The sequence below is a fragment of the Anser brachyrhynchus genome, assembly GCF_964034855.1.
Source record: "Anser brachyrhynchus genome assembly, chromosome: 4".
Taxonomy (NCBI): Eukaryota; Metazoa; Chordata; class Aves; order Anseriformes; family Anatidae; genus Anser; species Anser brachyrhynchus.
Genome location: NC_137698.1, coordinates 73,063,995 through 73,088,687, shown reverse-complemented (window position 1 = coordinate 73,088,687; position 24,693 = coordinate 73,063,995). Strand labels below are relative to the sequence as shown.

Sequence of the window (24,693 nt, the reverse complement as noted above, 5' to 3'; positions counted from 1 at the left end):
TGGAAATGTTTGTAAGGGAAAAACGGAGCCCAAGAGTGTGCTGTCTCCTGAACATGGGATTAGTACCTTCAGCTGCAGAGAGGTGTTTTGTCTAGAAAAGCCATGTTTGCTTTCTCAGTGCTGTCATGAAGTGGAAGAAAAAGGGTAGAACCCCTCAGTAATATCTCCTTAGTAAGAAATCATTATGGGAGTCTCTGTCCCCTGGCTTTAGGAAATAGGCCTCTGTCAGATGCACATCTGATGGCTGAATTGGATGCTCACGGAGATCATCACATAAAAACCAGTAGCTTAAGCTACAGGCACACTTCTGGGCTTGTGTAGATGTGTCCTACTGTAACCACACTGACTTTGGGATCAGGCAGAAACAGCCCTGCAGCACAGGACTTTGCTTCTAGGTTTCTGCATGGGTTGTTGCTCTTCAGATGTCTTGCCAGGCCCTTTCCTGGGCAGGCTGGGTTTACAGTTCGATGGAGAAGAGTGACAGTCCTTACTGCCGAGGGCTCGCTAGTGCCAGCGGAGGGATGCTGGTGACCTCCGTCAGGGTGAGAGCACATGAATGCCCGATTACCAGATTCAGTTCCTTAAATTTGGCTGCTCAACTTTGGAAATGTTTTTTGCTTCACTGCCCTTTTTAGTAAAGCCTCTTCTAAGCTAGGGGAAACCAGTGAGCTCCGTAGACTTGAGGCTGAAGGTTTAACGGTGGTGCATGGCCCCCACCACAGCACTGCTTGCCTCCAGTGAGTCCTCCCTGCCAGAGAGTCAGGGGGACTTGGCAGCATGTCAGATCCCTTGAAAAGGAGATGAGACATTTTCTCTTTATCTGATCTGCACACAGATCTACCTGCCCTGTGCTCATCTGGAGTCTTTTTTTTATGGAGGATGTATGATATGGGTCTCTCTGAAGGAATTACAGGGGTCTTGCCCAGCCTGTGAAATCAAGTATGCCACAGAGATCCCCACGGAGGTGCAGGACCAATTTGCCAGGTCCGTGCTCACGGCGGAGCATCACAGCGGCCCATTGGGTCAGGCCTGGATGCTGCATGGCCCGGCTGGCTCAGTCATGGTTTAACACACGGCCAGCTGTTTGCTTGCTCCCTACCACAGTGGGAAGGGGGAGATAATCGAAAAAGGTAAAAGTGCAAGAACTCCTGGGTTGAGATAAGGGCAGTTTAATAGGAAAGAGAGAAGAAAGAGTAAAAAAAATACCCAAGTGAAGCACATTGCAATCGCTCACCACTAGCCCAGCCAGTCCCCAAGCGACTCCCCCCAGCTTTATTGTTGGGCGTGACGTTGTATGGTACGGGATAGTCCTTTGGTCAGTTTGGGTCAGCAGAAAAGAGAAGCAGAAAATTCCTTGACCCAGTGTAAGCACTGCTCAGCAACAACTAAAACATCTCTGTGTTGTCAATGCTATTTTCATCCTAAATACAAAACACAGGGCCATACCAGCTACTATGAAGAAAATTAACTCCATCCCAGCTGAAACCAGGACAAAGCAGAAAGGCAGAGAGATGAAAGGTGCATAAATATATCAATGAAATACCGATCTGTTGGTTTGCTCTGTGCTTCCTCTGGCAATGCTATGGAGGCAGCATCTGTGCTCTCTGCAGAGGCTCTTCCAGACCATTAACTAATGGCTCTGATAGCTGAGTAAAGTTAGGACTAGCTGCGATGTGCGCAAAGGTGAGAGGATGTCTTTTGGTCTTTGGATTCTTTGGTGAGCAGAAGCTGCCCAGAACTAGACTGGCCAGTCCCACTAGACTGTGCTGAGCATCTCTAATCAAGAGCAGTGGTTGAACTGGGAGAGGACATTAACAGCTCTTTTTTCTTCTAGGTTTCCATTCTACTATGAACTCAAAATAGCTTTTGTAGCTTGGCTGCTGTCTCCATACACAAAAGGCTCCAGCCTCCTGTACAGGAAATTTGTTCACCCAACACTGTCTTCAAAAGAAAAGGTGAGCCCAGGTGCCCAAATCCTGCTTGGGTGGAAACAATCTGCAGTGCGTTTGCTCCATCTTCATATCACTCCTTTTCATTGAAGGACTGGGAGCTGCTGATTCTCTTCCCCTGTCATTTGATCATCTCTTTTTGGTTGGTGTTTTTGTCCTTTGTGGTGGTTGTTTTTTTTAAATACTGGCGTCTGTTCAGCTCGCTCACACACATTAGTTCATCTTCATGCACTTGAGAAGCTGGGAGGGAGGGGAATGAAAACGCCTCCTGAGCTGCTTTGCACGTACTAGCTGAATATAGCTGGAGAGCTGTGTTGTGGCTGGACATAATGATTTAGAGAGGCAGGGTCTGGCAGCCAGGGCTCCTTTATTTTGTTCCCAGCTCTGTGCAGCAATGAGACAAATAGTCCAGCCTGCCAGAAAGGGGCTTAGCAAGCACTTGCCTGGCTGGGAGAGATGCAGCTTGTTGAAGTGAGGCACGTAGCATGTTGAGGTCCTGGTTTGAGAAATGGCCTGCTGAAATTCACGATGTTAATTTCAGAGGAGACATCACAGCTTGAATCATTTGCCTGCCTAGGAGACTCCTGTGGCTGTGAACGGGACGTTGTCAGGCAGATCCATTTGGCTCACGTGAATCTGTGGGCTGAGAATAGCTATCAGTCACACATCAACGTACACACTACCAAGCAGTGAATAACCCTTTCCCACATTGCCAGCTACGGCAGTGAAAGATCTCTGTTTAAGCCATAAGCAGTACATGAACAGTTGTATCTCGGTCCTGTCCAAGGACAGTGGGGATCAGTCCCCTTTTTGCTTCCTGGGAACTTCTGCTTAGGCATCTCACAAACAGCACTCGTGCATTTTGGGTTACCACCTCTTATCTACTAGAAATAGGGGAGGGAACACTAATAAGCCAAGAGCTTCTCACAGTCTGCAGCTCCTGCTAACCCAGCACATCTAGTAGCTAAGCACTGAAACTCATTGTCATCCATCATCATTCAGACCCCTGCGTACTGGGGTGGGGAGCACGAGGGCAGGGACTTTCCCTGCATGTTGAGCAGCACCGAAATCCAGAACCCCTGAACCAACCATTTCCATGGGCATGTTGGAGCCAAACACTGCAGTGATGTGCAAAGACATCTCAGATACTTCTGAGAGCATCAGTCCTGGACTCAGGGCAGTAGAGCTGCAGCTGCCCAGCATCATACCGTGACTCCTTTTTAACCATAGGGCAATCCAATTTGCCTTCAGGCTCTATAGATTGCCACCAGCTCCTGCTGTACCCTGGCCCATTCTGCCCAGGATGTGTCTGTCCTGCCTCCGGGACCTCTGCACAGTGGTTGCATTGTGCAAATGTATCCCAGCTTTGGGTCCTGATCTTCCATTCACAGAATAAGGCTGAAATGGAAGCTTCTACTCCCCTGCAAACCCTTCCTCTTTGCAAATGCTGGCTCTGAACTCTCCAGCCAAGGTGGGGGATATGGAGCACGTCTACCTCCATGACAGATGACCTGGCCCTGCCGAGAATCTGAGGCTGGGACCACTCTGATTTTGTCCCTCGTGTGCTTTTTTTGTTCATTTGTTTATTTCGTTGTCTGCTGTGACAGGAGATCGATGACTGCCTCGTCCAGGCAAAAGACCGGAGCTACGATGCCCTTGTGCACTTTGGGAAGCGGGGCCTGAACGTCGCGGCCACGGCAGCTGTCATGGCAGCTTCCAAGGTAAGGGTGTGGGTCGGGGTGGAGGCGTTAACATCTCACCCACATCCACTGCCAACGGCAGCCACAGTGTGGAGGGGGAGATACAGCGGTGGTAGGGATCCTATCGCCGATTTTGATCATGCCTCCCGCTCTCCCATCACCAGCCACACAGGTGCCCCTTGGGATAAAGACCCTTAAGTACGTGTGGTGCTCAGGAAGCCTCTATGAGGTTGGAAAATGCAGGATTTAAGGCTAGGGGCTGCCTCAGGCCTCTGCTGAATTTTTATATGTCCCATGCCATTTAGCACCCAGGTGACAGTGATAGCAATGCTGTTCATCACAGCTCTTAGTTTTCATTGCCAAAATAGGAGCGTGGAAGATGCTGACTCTAGGTGGACACAGCACCCTGTGTGGGGAGTAGTTTTTTGGTCAGTACCTTGCTGGGGAAGGGAAAGGCCACCTGCCCTGCAGTTTGTCAGTTGTTCCGCTGAATTGTTGAGAAATCTGGAGCATCTGCTGAGCTCTAATTCAGGTACTGACAGGCTGCAAGGTTTACACAGGGCATACCTGGTGTATAATTCTCTGGAGACGTGCTTAGGTTATGTAAGAGTGAATGGGATGTGGCATTAGGTGTTTTTGGAAGAGTGGCCTTGTCCGAAGAGGCGTAGCCTGTGCTCTGTTCCTGGCTTCGAGCCAGAACCAGAAAGCAGCTTTTATCTCTTTCTTTGCATAAAAGCTGCAAGGACTTGATAACTGCGTTTGGTGCTTCTGCTCTCTGGCCATGGATTACCATGGCTGAGCGTGGACGTGCAGCCATAGCAACTGTACTTTGAGGTTTTGGGGGCAAAACTTGCATAAAGGATGGAGTTCCTGTGCAGTCAAATACAATGCCTCTTGCAAAAGGACAGTAGAAACATGCGGGCAAGATGGACGTTGATATTAGGAAAAACTCATGAATGGGAGTTGAAGGAAACTATTTTCCTCTGCCAAATGCTTTTTGTATGACCTTGGGCACATCATTTAGTATTTCCTGGCCTTATCTCCTGTAAAAATGAGTAATACATCCTTGGGATGCTAAATATGTGCAGGCTATTAAGCGTGTTGAACTGAAGGCGTTATAGAAGTGGGAGCCCTTGGGATATGCCACATACATACAGGATGACAAGGATATGCAAAAACTGTTCCAAAGAAAAGCCCCAAATTGCCACTCTTTACCCTGCTGTCAGGCCTGGCTCGGTTCTTCTGAGCTGTTGCTCTTCAGCGGGGAGGCTCTGCTAAACAGGGACTGCTGGCTAATCCAAACCCGGCCTGAAAGCTAGGATAAACGTGGCGCTGAGGCGAAGCTGTGCGCTTTATGCCCAGGGCCACAACATTTGTGTGATACCTCCGTGACAGCAGTGCTTTCAGTGCCGTTACGTAAACCTGAAGAAGTCACACCACGGACGTAAATAGGCTCTGGGAAAGCCCGTTCTGCAGCACTGCCTTTGCTTCCTACAACGTGTTGCAGACTCTTTGTGCTAGAGCTGTCTTTCAGGACAGAGTGAGAAACAATGTGCGAATCCCAAAGAAACCGATTCCTTTTTGGGTAGCCCCGGAACATGCGAAGCTCAGTGGTGCCTGGGCCCACAGTGCCCACCTGTTCGTCTCGGGACTGAAGCAGAGTCTTCATCGGCTCTTCAGCCTGAAACAAAAGCCAGCACCACAGTTTTATTTCCTACTGTTCCGCTTCGTTCTGCTTTTCTGGCGTATTTCTTAAGATTCTCACTGCCGTGAAATGCAGCTCCAGTGGCAGCAGGAAGCTGGGCAGAAGGGAGAAGACCCCCCAGGGTACAAGGAAGCTGCTGCTTTGCTTGAGATAATGAAGCTCCCTTTCATTGCTGGAAGAAACCAACCCATGCTGTGACTCCTGTGGTACTGTTATATGGCACACCTGCCAGCCTAACCGGAGAGAAAACAGATGAAATATTGCTGCCTGTGATGGACCAGAAGAGTCTCTCCTGCACACTACCTTGGGGATGGGAAAATGAGCGAGAGGTAGTCGTTGGATTGAATAATTTATTTTTACGCCAAACCAAGGACTGTTCTTGTCTTTGCTTCAACCTTGAGGTTTAAGTGACTGCGAATACCTGAGGAAAAACAGGACTCCTGACTTCCTTCACCACTTCGGCGTGTGGCCTCCAGCAAGTTGCTTGCTTCTGTGCTCCTCAGGGTGCGATGCCAGGGACAGGGTGAGCTAAAAAACAGCTCTCCTCTTCCCAAATGGGGCAATGCTCCTACTCCCAGTGGGTCACGCTGCACCAGCCGCTTGGACCTCCTCAGGTTCTCTCTAACGTATCATAAAGCTAATCCAGAAAGAGAAAGAAAGGGAGTTCTGGTTTTCTTAGTAAGCGAAAGAGTCCACAAGTGTGTCTCATGAGAGCCTGAGCCAGCACAAGGGACGGGACAGAGCTGCATCGTGAGGAGCGTGGCTGGAGGAAAGGAAAGCGAGATCCCCCCATCCTGGTGGTGGGAAGGAGGCAGTTCAGCTCTGCTGCTCACAGGACCACACCCTTAATATCTTTGCACTCTTCACGGTGCAATAGTCAGGAATTGTTGAGACAGTTTCTGTCCCTGCCCTCCTCGGACTGAATTTGCCATCTTTTGGGCAGGGAGAGTTGCACGGCTGTTTTCCAGCCCGATGTGCTGCAGTACAGAACTGCTGAGCTCGGGCTCCTCGAATATTCAGGACGTAAAGCGCGGTGGGTCGGCTGTGGACGTGTTTCCGTGTAGCCGTCCCTGCTGCGGAGCGTGCTGTTTCCAAGAAGGTACGGGTGGGAACAGCTTCTGTTGCTCTGCTTTTCAGCTGCTGTCGAATGTATGTCACCACCCTTCCTTGCCCACTTGAGAGAGAGGTGTAACAGAGGGAGATTATCCTGCGTGAGCGAAGTTTAGAGGACTAATTATCTAGAAAACACTCTGAGCTGGCAGATGCCAAGTAAGAGTGCAGTGCTGTCCCCTGGGAAAAGTTTCCGGGGAGGGGGAAGGAGCATACTATTTGTAAGCCTTATCCTGGCTTTCCCTGTGCCGAGGTTTAAGGGTATCCAGCTAGCCTGTGATAAGGTGGGGTGTGGATTGGGAAGTGAGCTCTGAAGAGAGCCGCTGGGTTTTAGCCTTTAACAAGCCAACATGTTAAAATTGGGACCTAGGGCGATGACCATATATCCAGTGGGAAACATGGCTTTTACCAGCAAGCAAATTGAGGGTCTCTCTCATTTCCTACTTCACTCGGGTTAACGGGTGAGGAAAAGGATGTTCTTTGATATTAAGAAATGGGCCCTTAGACTTTGCAGATAGGCATCTTCTGCTGGCAAATACACAGTGAGATGTGGGCTGAAAGCGTGCTCTGTACAGGCCTGTTCTCAGTAGATGAGCTTAGATCTAAAGGCATCTAAAATGATCTAAAAAAAGGCATGTAAAAGGATCTAAAGGCATCTAAAAGGATCTAAAGGCATCTAAAGGATCTAAATCTAAAAGGATCTAAAATGATCGTAGATCTAAAGTTCTTGGAGGCACATCTCCCAGCCTCTCCTGTCTGTCTGAGCTGCGGTAACTGATCTTGTGGTCACAGTGGTCCAGATCCATCACGATCTCTTCCCTGTGGTGATTAGATCTTCGCTCAAGGCCCGTGTTTTCATTCTTCTTATCCCCAGTGCAACATGGGGAGGCTGGCTCCCCGATCACTGTACATGACAGGCTGCTACCTAGATATTTATCCCGGGCTAAGGTGCTGCAAGCTGAGCGCAGCCACGTGCACGTTCTTTATCTCTGATCCCCCGGCCCTTTCCCCTTTCTGTCTTAAACAACAGCCATAGTTAGCCAAGTGCAGGCTTCTTTCCCTTCCCCTTCCTTCTGCTCCCCTCCCCTGCTCTGGTTTGTTTGGAAGCCACAGCTGTGCTAACCCTGGCACCGACCGGTGCCAGGTCATTTTACAGGCTGAGGAGCTGTCAGTGTCCCAAGTACCCCGAGTCTGCCCAGCTGGCTCCCTTGGGTGTTTTCTCTCTCTCAGGAGAATCTATTTTTGATGCTCTCTCAGCAGACAGAGCATTAGGTAGCCGGTCTTATTCCCCCTGCGTCGGTGCTCAGCACAGATCCTTTCCCTGCCCCCAGCAGCCCCTCCAGAGAGCATAATCCCATTTGGGGCTCCGTAATCCTGTCCTCGTTGCTTGGTCATCCTGTCACACGCTGTGACTTCAAGTGGGTCAGTGCTAAGTGGCGGGATTAGATGACCGGGCAGTAAGTCCTGCTGCTCTTTGCATGTTTTCAATTAGTTCCAGCTCGTTCAGCCATTCCTGGTCTCTCTGGGCACTGAGCACCTTCTTTCCAGCTCAGCTTACGGCAGCGGAGGACAAGCAGAAGAGGAACCTGCTTCGGGGTCTGAGCAGCTCCCCTCCCATCCTCCATCACGGCAGCAGCAGGACAGCGGCAGGGCTGTTACAGCTCGGTTTTGGGGCAGCAGAGCCATCAGCTGGAGCCCTGGGCACAAACGGGCGTTTTGTCGGCAGCGGTCAGGTTTCTGACGTGAGCATCTGGGACTCGCGTATGGCTGCAGTGGGGAGTGGCGCTGATGGCTTCAAGGCAGCATCGGCCTCCTCCAGCACACCCGTATGTGCTCCCTTGCTGTCACCACCCCCAGCGCTTGCTCATCCTCCTCCCATCACCCTGAGCTTCCCACCACCCCCTGCCTTGCCCTGTCCCCAGTCCCCAGCTCCTCTCCCTCCTTCCCTTCCCAAGAGCCTGCCAAGCCCTGCCGTCGCCTCCTTTGTCCCTATAACCCTCCCATCACCACTTCTACACTCTCCCCAGCTCACAGACCCTCTCCCTAAGGTCCTGTTTTTCCCAAATTCCCTTATTCCTCCCCCTGGATAAACAAATCCAGCCAAACAGGTCAGTGCCATTCTCCCCCAGGACAAAACCCTGCTCCCAGCTCATTAACCACCTCAAACTAGTCACAACTCTGCTCTTCAAAAGGAGAGCTGCAGAAAACGTCCTGCAGCCATCACAAGGCCAAGGTTGCTGATAAGGTACCTTCCTCGGCCCTTCCTCTTCCCCCCTGTGTGTAGGGCAGGGAGTGCTGGCACAGCAGCTGGTGCTGTGGCACGCTGTGTGCCCCCTGGTGCAGCCTGCCCTCGGGACGGGGAGCGCCAGTGGGCACGGAGCCTCGGCAGGAGATGATAAATGGGGTGGAGGGAGCAGGCACGCATGACTGGTGGCGATGAAAAGCCCGTTTGTGCCTAATAAGCCTGAGAAACCGTCCAGGAGCCTTTCACGCGTGGGGAAATAGGGCTTGCGGTGCTGCCAGAGCTAGCAGTCATCCCGCGTGTCTGGTAGAAGGGCCAGGCATGCAGATGTAGGTGGGAGGGTCTCGGTGCTCACGTCCGCCTCCTTCACGCTCAGGAGTGCAGCATCAGCAGGTCCTAAACTGCTTCAAATCGCAGCCATCCGAGTGCTCCTGCAGCCTGGCTTCCATTCCCACCTTTGGGCTCAGCACCCCGTGGGGGTTGCAGCTCTGCTGGTTTAGGTTCCCCGAGCCCAAGAAATTTATCGGAAAGCGTCACCGTGTGTTTTTGCTGTTTTTTAAGCCAGGAGATTAAAACAAGATAATCATTTGGATTTTATCCTCACCAGCACCACCACCTTTTCCTTAGATTTTAGTACCTGGCTGAGGCAGCCAGTGCAACTGCCCAGAAGTCAGAAGTGTTTAGCTCTAACTCCCCATGACGACTGACAGCCTGGTATGGTGGGAATTTGAAGCCCAGACTTGTGGGGGAGAGATGCTGCCTGTGTGCCACGGCAGTGCAGAACTGCACTTCTACTTCAGCTGGGAAGGAGGGAGGCAGGGAGCATCCTTCCCTGTCGGAGAAGGGATTTGTAACGGGATTTCGTAACGATGAGATCCCACTGCTTGCAGGGGGAGCGTTACTTTGCTCACCAAGTGTGTCGTAGGACACTTCTGTCCAGTCTGCTTAGTGCTGCTTCTGGTCTGTAACAGGGCCAAGAGCTGTGGAGGTCAGGAGTGATTCAGAGTACAGAGTCTGAGAAACCTCTGTGGACCTGCCAGTGTTATCTGCGCACTCCTCTTGAAAATAGCATCCTTTAAAGGATCGCCACGTGGGGTCCAAAATCAGCGATCTCTTGGCTGAACTATATTAAACCGTCAAAGGGGGATAACACACGGCTTTCTTGAAACGTGGTGCCACTGGTGACTATTTCATGAATTGTTCCTGTCACAGTGTAATGCGTTTTTCACTCCGAAATCTCTACAAACTGACTTCCCCCCAAATCAATAACACCTCAACGCAGAGCTGCAATCCAAGCAGCTGATCCCAGTTTTTCCATCTCGTTGGCTCTTGCGTCGGTATCTCGAGGAGCAGACAATAGCCAGTGAATGCACAGGACCAAACAATAAATTCATACAGAGCCCAGGCTGGGAGAGACAGCAACAAGCAGTTCCCAGAAGAGGAAATGGACTACGCAAACAAAAAGGGTGGATGAAATTAAGTTTCCACCATCAGCTTTAAAGCCGGCTGATTTCCGTTGGAGTCTTTAGTCCTGCCTGACATCCCCAAAGTGCGTAGCTGCTCTCAGCCAGGCGTGGCATGCGGGCCCTGGCCGTAAGGATATTGCTTGTAGGTTATTTGCGTTCGTGTGGTTTGCCAATGGCAGAAAAACAAATTGCCCCCTTCAGCCCACAAAGCCGGTGGGTTTGCTCTTAGCGGGACCTTCTGCAGGTAGGCACCATAAGCTTGGGCGTGAGCATTGCCCCGCTTCGCAGAAGAACCTTCTGTCACCGGGTCTAAAATGATTGCTGAGCGTCCTTCAGCTAATCCTGCCTGAATTAGTCATAAATACGCTCTGTCCTTACTGATTTTAAGTCTGGAGGTGGCCAGACGCTGGGGGTTTCTCCGGTGGGAAGCGCCTGTGAAGTGCAAAGAGCGGCAGCCCGTTGCTTTTATAATTTGCTGAACTCTTTACGCGCACTTGCTAGGTTACACCCTGTCAGCTGGGGTTGTGGAGTGCCTTCTTCATCTCTCTGGGAGAGCTGAGGAAGGGAGAACCTACGTTCAGAGGTGTAGTGCACAGGTGGGTGTCCCTGCTTGTTGTGTGTGTGTGAGTCCCTGTGCATCAGCGCCCAGCCTCGTGCTCACGGCTCACCTCGGTTACTTGTGCTTCAAACAGATCTTATCGTCAAAGCTCGTACGTTTGTTGCCACATTCGCTCTCTTTTTCCCTTGCTAGGTCTCTCAGCTACTTCATTTGCACTTGTATTTGGACCAGAAAAAAGGGCAGGTAATATGCTGAGTGCTTCTGTTAACCTCTAACCAACATCTGCCTCCCCGTAGGAGTAGTTTGAGCTGTTTTCAGCTGAGGTTGGTCTGAGGCCAGACGCTGTCTGCTCTGCTTCTCGTAGGTAGATCCTGCGTGCTGTGCTCTAAAAGCCTCTCCTTGTTCACATCAGCAAAACGCCTTCCAAGTCCTCTGCTGGCAATCAGAGGGATGTCAGCAGCCAGGCGGGGAGCTGTGTTTGTGGAAAACCCATCTAACTCAGGTTGTTGCTACCGTGGTGGCTGAGCTGCCGTGTTTGCTTCTGTTTTCTCACTGATGGGCAAAAGGGAGCCTCGCCCTGCCACTGCTGCGATCCCATTAGCGTGGTTGGGGTTGAGGTGGAGCCAGTGAGGCCAGGACTTGGCTCAAAGGTGGAGAAGCATCTCTGCAAGCAAGTCCTAGGAGCGTGTGCCACACCTCGTAGTGAACATCTGCAGGCTGGTGGCTGTCGTATGCATGCAGACACGTCTGCTGCTGGGGAGGAGATGTGCTAACCACAGTTACAGCAGAGAGAGACCATTAACAGGGCTAGTATTGTGCTGGAAGTGCAGTGAGCGTGGCTTAGCGTTCCCTTGCCTGTCCATTAACTGCTGATCCGGAGATGCGAGAGGCCAGAAGGTGCCCTCCTGTATTAACACTGAGCATATTAAAAGCTTCTCTTGTATGACTTGACGCTTTTTGATTCCCGATTCGTGTCACTTCCCCACGCTGTTACAGCAGCAAAACGGAGTATCTAGTTACTACATGTGTTTTGAAGCCTAAATAATGTCTACAGAATTCTTTCAGATCGTCAGCCTGACGGTATGATAAAATCTAGAGACTGTTGTTTGTTTATATTTGGATCATAGTTAATGGGACTTTGTTATATAAACAGCAGGTTTTAAAATGATGTGCCTAATTGCATTTTCCTAGAGCCTACGTAAAGCTACCTACATATGTGGAGGAATTTCTGTGAATAATTCCGCTGTATTTAAGCTCAGTTTTTCCAGACTTCTAAGTCCATCTCCCTCTAAAAGGTTTCACTTCAAATGTGAGCGCAGAGATTAATTATAGAAGCCAAGTAATTAAGACACCGCCAGCTATTTCTGATGCAGTGCCTTTCAGAGTACCTGTCGCAGTACCGGCTTCAGCTTTTGGATCCTTCCAAGATTTCTGATCCTTCCAAACCACGTTGGTTGGGTCGGTGTCTGTGGCCTGGGCGTGCAGAGATTAACATCACTTCTGGAGATAAGTCTGCCACGGTTAGGGGCAGGTGGCACGCGGGTTAGCTTGCTTTGAAAGCTCACTATTTGGGTATTTTGTCCCGCTCTTTAAAGCAAAAATAAGGAGAGAATGTGCCAGGTGTGAGATGTAAGGTAAGCCTGTACTACAGCTACTGTTGTGACCGAAGCAGGTAGAGGTGTACCTAAATGAGTTTAACTTAATTACTATGCCAGACGGATGAGAGCTTTAACTTCCCTTGGAATCCCAGAGAAGCTTGTGCAGCTTAAAAGGCCACGTGTTGGTGGGCGATGACCTAGCACCTCTGATAGATCCCACCTGAGTGAGGTTGATACCAACTGATATCAGTTACTAGGAGGTGATGCTACCATTTTACTATTTGCCTTTTGTCCTGTTCAGTGCCATCGAGGGCTGGCCCTTCTCTGCCCCTGTCCCTGAGAAAACCAAAGCAAAGAGAGAACTGTCCCGCGTACGATGAGGTTGATGAGTCCTGGCAGAAGAGGTGAAGGAACCCTACAGAGGTCCACTTTCAGCTCATGCCTACCTCCACTGTGGGATGAGCTTTCCTAGGGACCAGAAGATCAGATGAATTTGGTAGCGGATGCCCTGTAGTGAACAGGGAAGAAAGACACACCTGCACCCGCTTGTTGCCACCGAAACCTCACTGTCTGGCAAAATACTGGGTCAGAAGTGCCGTGCACGTGGGGATGGACCGTGTCCTACAGGAGACACGGGTGAGGCAGAAGTTGAGTCTAGGCAGGAAGTCTTGTGCCCGGGGGGAGTGAGGCTCGTGTTCATCCTGATCATTCTGACCTGTCGTGGTATTACTCCTCGCTAGCTCACTAGGATAAAACTAGCCCAAGTCCACATGTACGTGCCTGTAAATATGCCTCAGGCCTCCAGTGTAAACGTAACCTCAGGATCTGGAGCTTCCCCCTGTGCAGACACACGTTCTGCTAAAATCTCTGGGACATCTCTCGTGTCTGTAGCACTTGGAAGAGCATCTGTGTGATCACAGACAAAATGATAAACAAAAATCCCCCAAATAGCTGCTCTTGATCTGCCACTTGTCTGTTTTTACCAAACATAGTCCGAGATGTCTGCTATGCTAGATCTATTATGATCTTGGTTTTTCTTTTGTTAATAAGTGATGTCTTATTGTGGATTTATTGTCTCTACAGCTGGATGAAGACTTCATTGCTAAAATATAACTACAGCAGGGCAAGCCCTTGCAGTGTTGTCCCTTCAAATGTTTGTGATTTCATAATACAGCAGCTGCTTATGTGACAGGGAAATTAGGGCTGGTAATGGCATTGCCGTTTTACTTTGAAACTGTCCTGGTTCCATTGTAATGATAATTTCTGTCGTGTTTCCATTTGGGCTCAAGTAGAAATGTGGCAACTGGGAAAGAATTGCGATTGAAGTGTTATTTTGTGCCCTACGAGCATTGAAATCCAGCCTGTTCCTGCAAAGTGTGAAGGTGCAAAAATCTGAAAGAAGAAGACTGGAAGGGAAGTGAGCAGGATTTCACGTGTTCACTGTCATCGCTCAGCCTAAGCCATTCCTATTCCTGCTGTTTCTGAGGTTTGGACAAACTGTTTCATGGCACGGTAGCAGCGGTAATGTTTGCTGTTACCCGTGTGATAAGCAGCCTTCGTCCTTGCTGTAACAAGCTCAGGTAAAATTAAAGCAGAAATCAAGAAAAGACAGGCGTGTATCAGGTCCTTATTTTAAAGCTCTCTCTGGGGCCTTTGATCATTTTATGCCACTCTGTTTCAAGTTGCAATGCGAGAATATTAGTAAAACTTCTTCCTTTTCAATGCAAAATAGTACATTGGTGTCACCTTCCCTGCCAGGTTGGTCCGATGCACGAATCTCATCTCCAGTCTGACTCACGGCCACATCCATCAGTCACTCTCTGGAATTAAGTAATATTTGGGCGAGCCGGCTGAGCAAAGCGGCTGGGAGGAGGTTAAGAGCTGGCGTGCTGCTGACACTTGAGCTGGTAGTGCAGGAGGAATACAGCGCTCGTGTTACAGCAGCTTATCGATTGCTAAGCCCCTGGCTTTGCTGCTCCAGTCATTCTGCAGCAGCAAAATATTGTTTGGTGGTCTGATTGCTCCCAGTTGTCTCTTGCTAGGGACCTGTCTGCTGTAGTCGTACTGCGGGGTAGGATGTCTTGTGTTTGCCTTTGAATCAGAACTGTGAACAGGGTGGCTATGCACGAGTTCACAGAATCATAGCCACCAAGAATCACTAAGTGAAGGCAGCGTGTGAATTGCTACAACGTGCATTGACTGTTTTTTATTTAGCGGGGCAATCCTCACTGCTGTTTGTCTTCAGACTTTCTGATCTCAGCTCGGTCAAAACACGCGCTGAATTTTTCTTAATTGACACTACCAGCAATAATTTTAGAGCCAGGCTCTGTGTAAAACCAAAACCCAAGTGTACTTTTTATCAGTTATGTTATTTATACGCTGAATATCACCTAATGCAGCCAACAGAGAAGGATAGATAGGTTCGGTATTGATTGTAATTCTGGCATTCTTGGTCTGTGGCAGTTGTGTTGTGTGAGGATCACAGAATTCAAGAAGATGTGCACTGATAACCCACCTTTTGATAGGATGTAGTTTTAATATAAGGTGTCCTTTAAGTAAGCCGTCATTTAGGAAGAACAGCTATATTCCTTTCACCAAGGAATATGTTTTTTTCTTGATTGAGAGCTAGTCTAAGAAGAAATGAAATAGGGTGTGAGTTTATTTATTCCTTAAACTGCATGAAAAAAGTACCAAAATATTTCTTTGCATTTAAGAATAGCTTTTTATTACCTTAAAATTTCAAATTTTCTGTGCTCTGGAAATTCTCTGTATGTCTGAGAACTGTTGGGCAAATATCATGGAGGATTACCTTTAAAAGGAAGTTATTTTGATGTAGACCATTAAATTGCATTTCTGAAGCCAAGAACCTCTTTATCTAAGATATTAATGAAGAACAGTACCTACTAGAGAGACTCAGCAACATCCTGCTCCTTCAGATGTGGCCAAGGCTGCTCGGAGCTCAAATGACTGCACTGAAGAATCAGAGATGCTGTCCATCAAAATTTTGAATGATCACAATGTGTGTGTAGAACCACTGCAAAAAGAAGGGCAAAGAGAGTGAAATAATGCATTGAACAACCCATTTATGTCCTTTCTAGGTTACTGGACCAGGCAATATTTTCTCTTCCTATTGTCCTGATGGATTTCAATGAGCTAGGGAGGAGAAAAGTTCAAAATGCACTTTTTAATCTAATCTTTGTGTGTGTTATTTGCTTGCTTGTTTAACTAGGGACAGGGAGCCTTGTCCGAGAGACTAAGGAGCTTTAGCATGCAGGATCTCTCGACCATTCGTGGAGACAGCAGCAGCACTGTTCCCCCGTCGGTCACTGTACGAACAAGTAGCAAACAGAGCCAGCCAAAACCATCCAGAAGTGCATCGGAAGGCACTGGCAGCTCAGGTAAGTGCCAGCGTTATTTTCAGCGGTGTGTTGTCTGGAATATCACCCAGCTGAATGAAGTCATGCCGTTGGCAGCAATATATAGAAACAGACATCGCAGGCAGCACATACCAGAACTCACAGGACACAGGCACACTGTACACTTAAGAGAGAACAGTATCATCGTTTGTTGGTTGCTATTCCTGGCTGGTATCAAGGACTGGACGTGAGCACGCAAGGGGGCCAGCGTCAGTCTTTGCAACTTGAGCTGTAAAGTTGAAGTGCAAGCAGCGGTGGGTTTTCAAAGAGAGGCGCTAATGGAAGTGCCAAAAGCAGGGGTAAGAATGCACAGTAGTGGGCAAGGGTCATTATTATCATCAGAGCCTCCGTATGGTGATACAACCTCCCTCTGTTATGCTATCTAAACTTAAATGCAAGTTGTAATGGATATCTGGGTTGAATTAGTCCCACTCCTTCTTCTGAACTGTGCAGTAGCTGTCCCTCAACAGCTCTAGGTCTAGAACTTCATCACTGATGAAGCCTACTGAAAAATAAAACCTGTACAAAGCACTCCTAGAAACAGAAGCCAAGGTCTGACAGCTATTTTTAATATGAAGGATGTCTGCATATGCGCTGTTATGGAAAGCAAGTGTCCCTGAAAAGCAAAGGTTTGTTTTCAGATTCTGAAAAAACAAAGGGAAGAAGCAGCATGTTGGGAATAAAATCCGTTCCTGAGGATTTGGTTGTGAAAATTTATTTCAAGCTCAGTTAAAGAAATCTTAGTGAACCCAGATCCGAAACATTTAATTGGGGATGACTGTGCAGATTAGTTCTGCTAAAAAATTGAGAGATGGAGTGTTGTCCCAAGCAGGAATTCGCAGACACTGCCAAAGATCATGCAACTCGGCTGCTAGGGTGAGAAACCAAAGAAAGTTGCAGGCGTGTCTTGATAGTTTTTGAAATGTGGGCTGGTAAATTTGAAGTTTAAAAGTTTCAGCGTATGTGTGTTGAAGCCCATGCAGAGATACACTGTGTTTCAAGCCTGTGTAGTTTTCTACCCCTCGTAGTTTGCTTTAATTTTGGAAAGTGTTAGAAATGGGGTTTTCTTCCTTCCTAAAAAGTATCCTCCAAGCCCTTTACAGATGCTGAGAATTATAGCTCATAGACTTCTCTTCAGTTTTTTAGCATCATCTGTTGAATACATTTTCTTTATAGGTAAACTGAAACAGATGATTTTATTGCAGCTTTGCAGTGGTTTTATTTTATATTTATGTAGGGTCTTGTATGCATGTAGCAAATTTTGCTTTCACTTGTAGTAATCAGTCTGAAGGTAAAGTGTTCACACAGAATAGAAAAGTCCTACTCAAAAAATAAAGATTAAAACCAAATCACATATAATTTAGAGCAAAATAACAAATGGCACAACTAAAGCATAATTTACTTACCTTAATTCCAGGTGTGTAGAGCAGTCTTTGTAGTTTGTTTTTTTTTTTTTTCTCAAGGCAGCAATCTCAGCTCTTAACACGTACAATTTTCTGATTTTGATCTGGTTTCCGTACTGGAGGAGGAAATGTCAAAGGGGATCTCTGAAAAATTGATCTGCTCGTAGGCTTTTCAAACAGAATGTAGTGTTTATCAGATTTTTTTTTTTATCTGAAAAATTTGAGATTTTGGTTTTAATTCTTCTTTTAATGAAATCGACACAGATTTGCAAAATCTTCCGAGACCTCTCTCTGTCCCATCTCCCTTAGTGACCTCCCTGAGGTCCCTCATCCAGTACAGCCGGGCATCTCCAGGCGGTGATTTCAGCCACGGGCGGCTGCGTCGTGCTGGGTGGAAGACTGTGGCCAGAGTTTTGCTGTCACTTTTAATCAGATTAATTGAAAGAAGAGGTCCTGATCTTTCCTGTTTTGTACGGGCACAATTATGTGTGTAGCCAGAATGATTTGAGGGGAGAACTGATCAAAGTCACGACTATTGTGTGTGGGTATGGAAGGGTGTGAACTCTCAGTCAGACTGTATCAGGCCCTGAGGGCCCTATTCTGGGTGAGCCAACATTTTATAGGCATGCCAAGCCCAGACCTGGTCTTATTGCTTCACCTTCCATATTGGTTTAGATGGATTTTTGATGTATTTTGTTTTCTCACTGAAACTTTAGATTTCTCCTTTATATTCCTGGCTTAGAGATAATGGGACTTACTCAGTCTGACATCAGAGTCTGCAAAAATACCCCGGCCTGTTTGACACGAGGGTGACTCAGCTGAAGGTCTCTGCTTTCTTGAAAAGGGTCTTGGGAGCCACCAGCCCCTGGAAGGTCTGACAGCAGTAGCTGGGATACATAAAACCAGCTTACGTTAACAGAGAGCCCGGCTGGGACCGCAGATGCTGCCTGCAGTAGAAATCCTGCTTTCTGGAGGCTTTTAGGGGAGTCTTGAAGAAACAGGTCCTGCGTATGCAAGAGAGGCAGAGTTGTGCTCAGGAGGAAGGGTCTAGGAGACCTGAATTCAGAGCCTGCTTTATTGCAGTACACTGGAGCATATCTTTGCCCCTCCGTGTGTCTGTAAAGCAGAACAAATTGTAATTCTCGTGGGCAGATCCTGAAAGCCATGTGTGATAGACGATTTTCATGTATTTCAGGGTCAATGCCTTAGAGTATTTCTCATGTGGCTTTCCTGTACACCTTCCTTCAGTGAATATACCCTGTAAAATACCTGATCAGCGGAAAAGTGCTGTCTGTGGATCGATCCCCATTTCTCAAGGAGGTTTCTCAGTCGTAGTAGCAGTGCTCTGTCTTGTCACTACCTCCTGAGAAGTTTCTAGACAACCAAAATGTCCCTTTTTATGTTTTCTTTTATTCTAGCCTTTATTTTCCAATCCAGGCATCTGAGGAACTGCATGTGGGTGTGCTGGGATCTTGACGATTCGGGTGCCGTGCCCATAGCCCTTCTTCTGCCGTTTGTTCATTCCGGTGCTCCCGCACTCACCCATTTCCCTGCACCCTCCGTTCCTACCAACCCACTACAATCCTCTGCAAGTGCAGCTCCCACAGCCACTGAGTTTACAAAGGATCAGTAGCAGGGACAGGAACCCGAAGTGTTATTTTGTCTGGATGTGCTGAGAAGCGCTGAGGTACATGGGGTTTGCTCGAGGAAGGAGGCATTGCTAGGCCATAGCCAACCTCGCAGATGGGAAAGCCAAGCACCGCTGTAGCAGTTGTAACCCTTTCTACTTTGAGACTGGCATCTCCGCGCCTGGGAGCGTGTGGGAGCATCACTCACTTCTGCAGGGGTCACAGGCTTTGATGAAGTACATACACATACTGCCTGCAGCAGTGCTTTTGTAACGTTTCTGAAAACTCCCTTTATTTCTCTCCTGTGGCTCTCAGGGATGCACAAAGGCTGAAGAATCTGTTTTCCATCTAGCACAGGCTCTTAATTTTCTCAGGACGAGAGGCAGCAGTGCCAAGGAGAGATCAGGAGCCTTATGAAAACAAGAAGTGCTGCCCTCAGGCCACGGAGCAGGCCAGCTGAGGTCACTCGAGCCATCCCCTGGTAAAGAGCTATAGGCTTGGGAAGAAATTCTGAAAATGGTGTAGCTGGGCTCCTAAGGCAGCCAGCCCTGCGAATATCAGGAGTTATTTTCTCATGCTGTCAGGCATCTCTTGGGTCCTGGGGAAGCAGTGCTGCCGCGTGCCCTCCTATATACACTGCCCCGCACTGCTGCCAGCTGCTGGCAGAGACAGGCCTGACCAGAGCTCTGAGCTGACCTAGCGCTGCTGTTCTTGATTTCTTGAGTGTTCACTTTTCTATTTACACGTCTATATTTTTTCTTGTTGGTTAAGCCAGGGACTTGTGGGACCCGCAATACATTAATTCAGCGTTTGATTCAGATAAAAAAATACTTTCTTTTACAGTTTCTATGGGATTATTTTAAACTCAGACCAATTTGCTGATAAACCTCACAGGGGAGCTCCAAAACGACTCTGTTAAGGCACCTTTGGAGAGATGTAGTGTGAAGCCAAGTGGTGAGGAACGGGAAGCTCCTCAAGCCAGCTTTGCCACTGAACGACTGGTACATGCCTCACTTAAAACAATGTGGCAAAGACAAGAGATGGCTCTGTAGGTCAAGATTACAGTTTAGATGAATCCCTATACCCTAAGCACTGGAAAAACAGCCAGATGTGCCGTGGGACTTGGTGTTACTCAGTTCCAGTCCTGTTGCATGACTGTGTATAAGAGCAGATGCGATATTTAAAGGAAAGTGATTCGGAAGGACAGGGATAGAGAGAGGTCTGCTGCCTTCCCTGCACAGAGGAGACAGCTGAAACTCAGGTTTGTTGGTATGAAAACCCGCTCCCACAGTGAGCGCTAGGAGGGGCTTGGGTTCTGCTTTCACATCTCTCGGGCGTGCTTCCAAGCCCACCGAGAAAACCCTCCTGACACCGGTGGGCTTTGGCTCTGGCCAAAAGCTGGCTGCAGGACCACGCTATACCCTGACTGCATTAAGTAACTGCTCGGCTTGTTTCATTTCCACTGTTGTGATTCTTTATAACGTGACTGGTGCTAGTTAGATTGATTTGTGAATTCCCTTTTGGCAGAAGGGAATCGCTGTGTGAAGAGCTTGGCATTCGGTTAGCAAGGACCACGGGCAGACACAGCAAAGGGTTATTTTTGCCCGGTGAAGAGTGTCTTGTGAGGTCAAGACATAGAATGTGCCAGAGTCTGAGACAAGGGGAATTAGCTCTTCCTTTCGTGTACCTTTTGCTGCTTTTTCAGTAGCTGCAACCACCCCTTGGCCTGGCACCGAAGGCAGCTGTGCTGTTGCTTGAGCAATAGCTGAGATGCTCGGCGAGCTTAACCCGCCGTCTCTGCTGCCTTTTGTGCCGACAGCTGAGCCATATTCACACCCATCCCACAGAAAGACCCCGCTCCTCCTCCTCCTCCTCCCTGCACCCAGCCAAAAACCACACGCAGACGACACGAGGAGCAACGTCTGCCTCGCCGTGCCTTGAAACACGTGCGTGAAACACGCGCACCTTCCTTCAGCACACGCCGAGGAAACACGGGGGTTGCCCCTCCTGCGTGTAACGGGCCGACCACCTGTCCTCTTGATCTGAGCCCTCACTTTGCTCCTAGCTCAGCGTTTCTCCATTTAGCCTCTTGGCAGCCCGGTGGTAGCCTGTGGTATTTCAGCCTCGATGCATGTTCCAAGCCGTGCTTCTCCTCTGGGCAGAACTGCCCCTTTCGTTTGGGAACTGTAAATGTCGCGTGGCTGCTCGTCATTATAGAGATCTGGGAGCTCCAGAAAAGCATTTCTGAATATTTTTCAAGGCAATGCTGTTTTTCTGGCAAATGCCCAGGTACAACCCACATACAGATGTGTCTGTATTAACAGTGGGGGCTTTTTGCACTTCATAACGTTGCGTTACTGCCTTGGAGACATCCCGGACAGTGCAGGTAAAACTTGTTCCCTTCTGCTGTGACTTGAGGGGTGGGATGCTGGCCGCAGAGCTCAGTCCCACAGTTGATGCAAACGTACGGGGTGGTTGCTGATGTCAGCTGAAACCTCCAGTGTGGGCTGAGCACTGAAGCCAGCCTTTATTTTGGGACAGTCAGGGGGACATCCTCCAGCAAGCACATTTGCACTGCTTCACGGGACATCGGTGTCCAGAGCTGACGCTGCCTGGGCCAGAGTATCACGTCCTCCGAAGGCACCGTATTGCCTGGACCGAGTGCCCTTTCTGCTGAAGCTTACCTCAGGCAGAGATCGTCCTTAGCTGGGGTGATCTCAAAGCAGAAACATGCAGTGTGCCTTCTGACACTCCTCTGTGCAGGAGAGTCAGGGCTTAAGTCCAACTTAAGCTCTAAAGGCTTTGCAGGACAGAGCAGAAGTGTGGGAATATCAGTACTCAGGATATTCCTGGATATCTCTGTCTCCACTCACCAGAAAAACTCTAGAAAGATGTATGAGATCAGCCCGTATACATACGTTGTACGAGCTCTCTGAAAATAAATTGTCGTGAAATTGAGATCAGTTACCTTCTATGTAAAATCAGAAGCTAAACCCACAGAAATCAAAAGTCAGCAGACTCTATGTAAAATCAGAAGCTAAATCCACTAAAAGTCCCTTGAGCTGGCCCAGCCTCCTGTCTTTTGTACAAAGACCACTGACTTCATGGCAGCATCAAGCTAATACGAGCCAGCAGACCTGCTGAAATGATACGACCCAGCTGCTTGCTTCTGCCCCGTACTGTCCTTTCCTTTGGATACGTATGAATCCTGTTTGCATATCCTGACCCCAAGTCGGGGATTTGGTGCAGATTAAATGCTGTTTCTTGCTTCCAGGCAGCTCTCGACCTGGGACACGTCCTCAGACCTGTGAACAGCAGCAGACACCAGCACTGGGGCAGGGAAGGTGGAGGCTGCAGCGGGACTTCTTGCAGCAGCAGTGCTGGCTTGGGCTGGTTTAAAATGTCTGTGGGACCGTGGGGGAGCTGTCAGTGCAGTGCGGGATAATCGGGACCAAAGAAACCACACAAAACTCAGACCTTTTTCCTCCAAAAGCTGCTTTTATCACTTATGTCGCTGTGAGGATTAAAGCGGAGGGCTCAGACTGGACGTGGTTCCTAGGCTGCTTCCTGAGGCAGAAACCAGCCACGAGGTGAAGCTGCAAAGGTCACAAATTTACGACACCTGTGAGTCACCCGCACTGAAGGACACAGAGCAGCTCCCTTGTTACTTGCATTACTGCAATTCCGCTGCAAAGCTCCTCGGTGTGTCCCTGATTTAAGAAGGTCGGGGATCTAGGAATGTGTTTTAAAGGTTGGACCAGATGATCTCAGAGGTCTTTTCCAACCTCAGTGATTCTGTGGTTCTGGGTTCCTTCAGAAGCCATGAGTGACTGCACCAGTGCGTGCGAATGTCCTGCCTCAGCCCACTGAACAAAACATCCAGGCACGCAGCAATACAAGCCCCAGGACTGCACCCTGTGTTTGTCAGCATGCAACCTTATACATTGCTTCTCCGCGCTCCCGGTCCCCTCTAGCCAGGAGTTATTTCTGTTTCGTGATGTGAGAGCAGGGCCAGGGTACGCAGTGCCAGCCTCAGCACCCGTTAGCACAGCCTCAGGTGAGCCCCGAGCTTTGTGCTGGCGAAGAGAAACGATCGTCCCCACACAGACAGGAGCCCTGGAGTCCACCTCGGGACTTTCCAGCAGAGGAAGCCACGCTAAGCGTTATCTGAGAGGCAGTGGCTTACCTGGGTGAGTTCCTAACGCTCAGCTCCTCTTTCAGTGTGCACGTGTTGCTCGGTGTGCCGACTCCTCAGAGGTGAGTGCCGGATTCCCTGTGCCCCGATACCCACGCGTCCCTTCTGGGCATGGCTGCGTTCCCCAGCCTGGCTTGCTCCTGCCGCCCCTACTCACCGCGTGTCCTAACACCAGCGAGTGAGCGAGGGGAAGGCCAGGCCGCGAGCCCCTGTGTGAGCCGTGTGTGCGCTGATGGCAATACTGCGGTGCTGCTCACCTTACTGACCCGGGGTACCCAAAGGAGCGTTTCCCTGGAGAAAACCCTCCCTCCTTTCTCTTCTGGAGGCTGTGCCGCTGTCCTCGCTGCACCGGTGTCACTCCCCCACCTCATAGCACCAGTCAGACTAGTGCAAAACCACGGGGAACTCAGCAAGAGCATCCCTACCTCGGCCCCAGCCCTGTCGTGCTCTGTCCCTGAAGGCTTGGCACACATTATTGGCAGGACATTTGTGTTTGGGGCAGGCAGGATAAATGGCAAAGCCTAGAAGCAGGCCCTGGTATGATGAAATACACTTGAACGGACCCTCCCTGCTTCGGTTTGTGCTAGAGATGTTTTTGTAAAACGTCCCGCACTGCTCACGTTTATAAACTTAGGGGCGTAGCAGACAGCTCGGCTGCTGGTGGTCTTCTCAGCACTGTGGCAGCCAGCGAGGCTGTGAAGGGCCGAGCCGCAGCCCCTCTGCGTTCTGTCCCCGCGGCAGATGAAAGGAGAGGGAGGCCTCTGCTGTGGGCGTGCCGGAGGATGGGGCTGCCAAGCACATTGTCCGGGAAGGAAGAAGAAACCCAGACGGGCAGCGTCTCGGTGGTGGAAACAGACTTTGGTAATCCTTGCGCACCTCAGCTCATGTGCTTCTTGTTTGCTGTGCACGCTGCGGGCAGCCCGGGGCCTGAAGGCAGCCCGGGGACTGAAGGCAGCCCGGGAACTGAAGGATCGCGGGGCTGCCACCGTGCTGCAGCCGCTGCTGTCCGTGACAAGGCAGTGTCACTCCCAGAGCGGCCGGCTGTGCCGCGCAGCATCGTGCAGCGGTGATGTCTGGCGATCCCAGCCCGACCCTCTGTCTCCTCGCACACCGTGTAGGTGGCGAGCCGAGCCCTGCGCCTGGTTTGTCACCCTCCCTGTTCTCCTTTTCCAACTCTTTGCACTAGCATATCGAGTGTGCCACTGTGCAGGAGAACGAAGCCCGTTTAAAGCTGCATCTGCTTACACAAACCTGAAACACTTGGATTCGTGGGACATTTTTAGTAGCACCCTTCTAATCTGAGCCTAAACCGATTTTATGGATTTGCCTCTTTAGGGGGTATTTATAAAAGAATCGTTGAATCCCTAAGTGCTTAATCAGCACGAATTAATCTCAGGGAAGTCATTCAATGATGCTACAGCGGTAATTAGCCCAGTGTGTTTACGAATTGGGCCCAAAGTCATGTTGGTCTGGTTTAAATTGAGTGCTCTGTCTCTCAGATTGGCCTGCCTTTGGTTTTTTTTTCCTTGACATAATGCAGTCGCTCAGGCTGTGTCAATAGCAATGCGCCGAGGCTCCATCTCCGAGGGTTCATTCTGCCTGCACGGGCTGCCCGCTCTCTGTCTCCAGGGCGATGGAAGCATTAATGCACTCAGACAAAGGCCTGCCATCGCCAGTGCTCCTTTGTCAGGGCGGCTTTGGTCGCTCGGGGACGGCTCCCTG

The 24,693-nt window shown here is 49.5% G+C and overlaps 1 protein-coding gene across 5 annotated transcripts in view; it reads left to right on the top strand.

Annotated features, from left to right (window-relative positions):
• The window catches only part of REEP1 (receptor accessory protein 1), an 83,095-nt gene that overhangs the window by 45,435 nt on the left and 12,967 nt on the right, over nucleotides 1–24,693 (top strand). For 4 of the 5 annotated variants that reach the window (XM_080591355.1, XM_080591353.1, XM_080591354.1 and 1 more), the window contains exons 4-6: nucleotides 1,835–1,955; nucleotides 3,557–3,670; nucleotides 15,559–15,727. In XM_080591355.1, coding sequence (XP_080447481.1) covers nucleotides 1,835–1,955; nucleotides 3,557–3,670; nucleotides 15,559–15,727 — 404 coding nt within the window. Of the gene's footprint in view, nucleotides 1–1,834; nucleotides 1,956–3,556; nucleotides 3,671–15,558; nucleotides 15,728–22,997; nucleotides 23,034–24,693 lie in introns of all 5 variants that reach the window. The other variant, XM_080591356.1, reaches the window with a different exon arrangement.